The 5,716-nt window shown below is 43.1% G+C and overlaps 1 protein-coding gene across 1 annotated transcript; it reads left to right on the top strand.

The window, feature by feature from the left end:
- Positions 1 to 3,083: 3,083 nt before the first annotated feature.
- Positions 3,084 to 4,359, top strand: LOC138657687 (uncharacterized). The gene has a single exon (XM_069745387.1). It carries the CDS (start codon positions 3,138 to 3,140, stop codon positions 4,317 to 4,319), a length of 1,182 nt encoding a protein of 393 aa, XP_069601488.1. The 5' UTR covers positions 3,084 to 3,137; the 3' UTR covers positions 4,320 to 4,359.
- The last annotated feature ends 1,357 nt before the right edge of the window (positions 4,360 to 5,716 follow it).

Genomic DNA, 5,716 nt, shown 5'->3' with positions numbered 1-5,716 from the left:
GGCAACAGCACTCAGGACAGATTGGAGCGGGGAGAGTTTGGAAAGAGGAAGGCCGTTTAGGAGAGAGTTACAATAGTCCAGACGAGAATGAATGAGTGAAACAGTAAGAGTTTTGGCAGAGTCAAAAGGAAGAAAAGGGTGAATTCTAGAAATGTTTTTGAGATGCAGATAAGAAGCCTTATCTGATTTTTCTCTTTATAGGTATACTTTTGAGTAAAATGTAAATTGTTCTTTTATTCTATAAACTTCTGACAACATGTCTCCACATTTCCAAGCAATAATATTTTGTGGAATAACCATGATTTTTAATCACAACTTTCATGCATCTTGGCATGCTTTCCACCAGTCTTTCACACTGCTTCTGGCGCAAAAATGTAGGCAGTTATTCTTTGGCCTTTCACACAGCTTTTGGGTGACCTTATGCCTCTCCTGATAGAAAAATTTAAGCAGTTCTTCTTTGTTTGATGGCTTGTTACCCTTCATTACATTCCAGAGGTTTTCAATGGGGTTCAGGTCTGCTGATTGGGTTGGCCATGGCAGGGATTTGACGTGGTGGTCCTTCATCCACTCCTTGATTGCCCTAGCTGTATGGCATGGCGCATTGTCCTGCTGGAAAAAACAGTCCTCAGAGTTGGGGAAGATTGCCTGAGCAGAAGGAATCTACTAATTTTCCAGGATAACCTTGTATGCGGCTTGATTCATACATCCTTCGCAAAGATTAACCTGCCCAATTCCAGCCTTGCGGAAGCATCCCCAGATCATCACCGATTCTCCACCAAATTTCACAGTGTGTGCAAGACACTGTAGCTTGTATGCCTCTGCAGGTCTCCATCTAACCATTAGATGAGTAGGTGTTGGGCAAAGCAGAAAATTAGACTCATCAGAAGATTACCTTACTCCAGTCATCTATGGTCCAATCCTTATGGTCTTTGGCAAATTTCAGCCTGGCTCTCCTTTGCTTCTCATTTATGAAAGGCTTTTTCTAGCTTTATATGACTTGAGCCCTGCCTCTAGGAGCTTGTTACGAACTGTTCTTGCCGTGCACTTCACCCCAGCTGCCATTTGCCATTCCTTTTGTAGGTCACCTGATGTTATCCTGCAGTTGCTGAGCGACATTCGAATAAGATGACGGTCATCCCGGTCAGTGGAGAATTGTTTTCTCCCTCTGCCGGTCTGTAGCTTTATTGTCTCCAATGTCTGCTGCTTGACCTTGTTGTAATGGACTGCCATCTTAGAAATTTTAAGGATGGAGGCAACATGACGCTCACTGTGTCCCTCTGCTAGTAAAGCCAGAATTGAGCCCTTTTTTTCCTCACGCAAGATTTTTATTTTCAACTCCTTTTGTATGGGTAAAAGTTATTTTTTCATTCCTATTATCATTGTGATGTTACTAGCACTTGTTTTGCCACCCAGCTTGTCTAATTGCAAGAGGATTGTGAATACCACAGCAGTGTTTTTTACAGATTCCTTTGTTAAATAAGATTTGGTTCAGGTGATCACCTAACCAGAAGCACGGTAAGTAGAATGAGGTGTACACTGGTTGAAATTCAACTGACATTGGAATGGAATGGCTGTCAAACATGTAGAGAAGCTGATTTTATAAAACTGTGCAGTGGTCTCTTAATTTTTGCCAGAGCTGTTATATATAATATAAAAAAGAATTTATATGTGTTAACACATATGCAAACAACTGTGATAAAAATACAATGTGAACAGGAAGCAGGTCAGGATTTAACCACGGTAAATGCTATTTGAAAGACATTTTTCTAAAATGTTATATGATCAGTGACATTTTCCTTCTACTAGGAACTCTGTTATTATTTCAAGGTCAGGGAATGAGAAACTGAGTGTCTTTTCCTTTGAGAAAAAGGGTCAGTGCATTTATACAAAGAGATTTAAGCTTCTGTGCTTGCTCACCAATTTGCAATTAATTCATTTTGAATGAATGACTGGAAGCTCCTTCCTTTCCATATGGACGAGAAGAAGCAGAATGTTTTTTTTTTTCCAGTAAGTAAGAGCTGCATTAAAGGATATTTTTGCTGGCACAGTATCCTCATATTACTTTACTGTCAGCTCTAATTGCTAGTTTTACCTTATTAGTAAAAGCTTTTCTGTATCTGCGTATGACATTCATTTGTTTACACACTGCTATTAGTCAAGACTCAGTGAAATTCTTGTAATTAACACCTCCACATTTTCTCATGCAGTGAATGCAAAGGCAAAAATAGATGACTCACTTTGTTTGAGCTTTGCTCTTGTTTTCAGATAGCGAAGCACTTAGTAAGAAATGTAGGCTTATCAACGTACCATATGGAGTCTTAAGGCCCCGTCACACATAGCGAGATCGCTAGCGAGATCGCTGCTGAGTCACAATTTTTGTGACGCAACAGCGATCTCGCTAGCGATCTCGCTATATGTGACACGTAGCAGCGATCAGGCCCCTGCTGTGAGATCGCTGGTCATGTCGGAATGGCCTGGGCCATTTTTCGATCGTTGAGGTCCCGCTGGGGAACACACATCGCTTTGTTTGACACCTACCAACGACCCCATTGACGACTCAGACACCGACATGTAGGCGTGCATTTGCGTTGCCTTTTCCGCGCCCATTCTGTTCCGATTGGTGGTCGCTACTGCGTTCTGATTGGTTTGCGGCCATGCTTTAAGGCGACACATAATAGCCCTTCCGTCCTTTGTTCCTGAGCGTGTGGTGGATTGCAGAACGTTGTAGAGTTCTCCGGCCTGCGACTCCTCTTCCATTTCGATAATCTGTTCTGCAAGGATTCTTCTGACAACTTATACATTGTGTATGGTATGTATTTGGGGTCGCAAGTGCGTTTTCATTTTCCCCTAAATTTTTATACAGGGCAACTAAAGATAATTTCCTGCTATCATTGCTGTGGAGGGATGGAGTGAGGGCTTGTCTGCTATCTGTGTAGATATACTTTTACACGGGCTGATATTTTAGGGGGTCTTTTCTGTAATGCATGGTAACGTAATTGAATTTTTTTTTTATTTATTAAATTTATCTTATTTTTCTTTTATGTGTTTCAGTGTGCAGCATCATGAACAATGCGCAGTGTGCTGTTGTGTTTGCTGCATTGCTGGTTGAGGAAGCTCGGCGTCAAGATGAGGCCCGGATGCAAGAGAGGCGTTCTAAACGAAAGCGTCGCATGTGGACCAGAGAGTGGCTGCAGAAGAGGTCTGATTTGTCCCACATGCAACTTGTAAGAGAGCTTCAGGATAACAATCCTCATGATTTCCGCAACTATCTGCGGATGTCTGAGGAATCCTTGAAACATTTACTGGAAAGAATTACTCCACTGATTCAACGGAAGGATACAGTGATGCGTGCTGCCATCCCGGCCGATGAAAGATTGGCAGTCACGCTGCGATTCCTGGCCACCGGGCGCTCGCTGCAAGACTTGCATTTTTCTTCAGCCATATCAAGGACCCTGCTCAGCGTTCTAATTCCAGAGACATGTGATGCGATTTTCCACAGTCTACGTAGCTACATGCAGTTTCCCAACACGGAGGAGGAATGGAAAAAGATTGCCTCCGATTTTGAGCAGCTTTGGCAGTTCCCAAACTGTGGTGGGGCTTTGGACGGGAAACATGTCCGGATCACTCAACCACTGAACAGCGGATCCTACTTCTTTAATTATAAGGGCTATTTCAGCATCATCCTGATGGCCCTTGTTAACGCGAATTATGAATTTATAAATGTAGATGTTGGCATGAATGGAAGGGTTTCCGATGGTGGCGTTTTAGAGCACACACTCTTTGGAGAGCGTTTGAACAACTATGACCTTCACTTGCCTCCCAACTCCGAGACTAGAGGCAACCTTAATTTTGTTTTTGTCGGTGATGAGGCCTTCCCGCTTCATCCCAATCTTATCAAACCGTTCCCCCAAAAAAATCTAACAGAGGAAAGAAGAATTTTCAATTACCGTTTGTCAAGGGCACGTCGGGTTGTAGAAAATGCCTTCGGTATCATGGCCAATCGCTTCAGAGTTTTCCACACGCCTATTAACATGAAGCTTGAATCGATAGACTCTGTTGTTTTGGCTTGTTGTGTGCTTCACAACTTCCTTCGCCGTCGCGATGCTTTGGCGTATAGTCCTCCTGGATTCATGGACTCTGTGGGCCTATTAAATGGGGAAGTGCAGCTCGGTGAATGGCGCGCAAATGATCCCGCAATTGCAGGCCTTCAACCATTGTTACCTGGCCGAAACACCCACGATGCGAAGACCTGCCGAGACAACTACTGCCAATATTTTAACGGTCCTGGTGCTGTTACTTGGCAGCATCAGAACTTATAGTGGGCTACTACTGACATTTATACACTGTTGCACTGATCTGTCTAATAAACTGTTTGTTTTACTTTGAAAAAGCTTTGTTTCTCATTCTTTCTGCAGTAAGGGCCCGTATATACATACATGTATTCCTATGTCTACTGATACATCCATATACATCAACATTGAAATCTACACAGATACCTACATATACAAATACATACTCACATACATACAAATCTAAACACCTACCTAAACATTAACCCCTTCGTGACCCAGCCTATTTTGACCTTAAAGACCTTGCCGTTTTTTGCAATTCTGACCAGTGTCCCATTATGAGGTAATAACTCTGGAACGCTTCAACGGATCCTAGCGGTTCTGATTTTGTTTTTTCGTGACATATTGGGCTTCATGTTAGTGGTAAATTTAGGTCAATAAATTTTGCGTTTATGTGTGATAAAAATGAAAATTTTTAAAAAATTTCGAAAATTTCTCAATTTTCACATTTTGAATTTTTATTTTGTTAAACCAGAGAGTTATGTGACACAAAATAAATAACATTTCCCACACGTCTACTTTACATCAGCACAATTTTGGAAACAATTTTTTTTGTGTTGCTAGGAACATATAAGGGTTCAAATTTGACCAGCGATTACTCATTTTTAGAATGAAATTTACAAAACCAATTTTTTTAGGGACCACCTCAGATTTGAAGTCAGTTTGAGGGGTCTATATGGCTGAAATACCCAAAAGTGACACCATTCTAAAAAATGCACCCCCCCGGGCTAAACTACCACTCCCCCTGACACTGCAGATTGGGTGTAATGGGAGTTAACCCTTTCACCCGATCTAAATGGACGCGATCATTCTGTGACACAGCATATGCGTCACTGGTCGAATTGGCACCGACTTTCACGACGCATACGCTGTGTCACAGGTCGGGAAGGGGTTAATACATATCCATACATGAAACCACCAACACTCCAGTCTACCAGTGCAACCGGAGACGTTGTATTGAGAATGCGTCACATTCAGAACGCAGTAGCGTCTTCGTTGTGACCTGGAGATTACAATACAGACCGCTTCCTTCGCGAACGCAGCAGCGTAGTCTATAATAATAGCGGTGACGTTGATGTGTCGTGGGCGTGGTTTACGGCGCTGATGCGTTGTGGGCGGGTGAAAGGACAGTGCTGTGGCCTTGCTTTTCACTAGTGGCGGCAAAATGGCGGCCAGGCGTCGTGCAACGCCTTGGGGTGACGCTGAAGTGCGTTACCTCATAACTGAATTAGATGCCCGTGATTATGGGTGTCAGAATCACCAAGAGCATCCCGTCCTCCATAAGCAGGCTGTGCTGCGGAGGATCAGTTGGGGCCTAGACCAGAGATTTGGGGTGCAGCGCTCCAGTACACAGATCCGGAAGAAGC

The sequence above is a fragment of the Ranitomeya imitator genome, chromosome 1, assembly GCF_032444005.1.
Source record: "Ranitomeya imitator isolate aRanImi1 chromosome 1, aRanImi1.pri, whole genome shotgun sequence".
NCBI classification, from domain to species: Eukaryota; Metazoa; Chordata; class Amphibia; order Anura; family Dendrobatidae; genus Ranitomeya; species Ranitomeya imitator.
This window is presented reverse-complemented; position numbering and strand designations above follow the sequence as displayed.

Excerpts from the sequence above, each read along its gene's own strand:
- LOC138657687 (XM_069745387.1), top strand. The coding sequence starts at position 3,138 with ATGCAAGAGAGGCGTTCTAAACGAAAGCGTCGCATGTGGACCAGAGAG.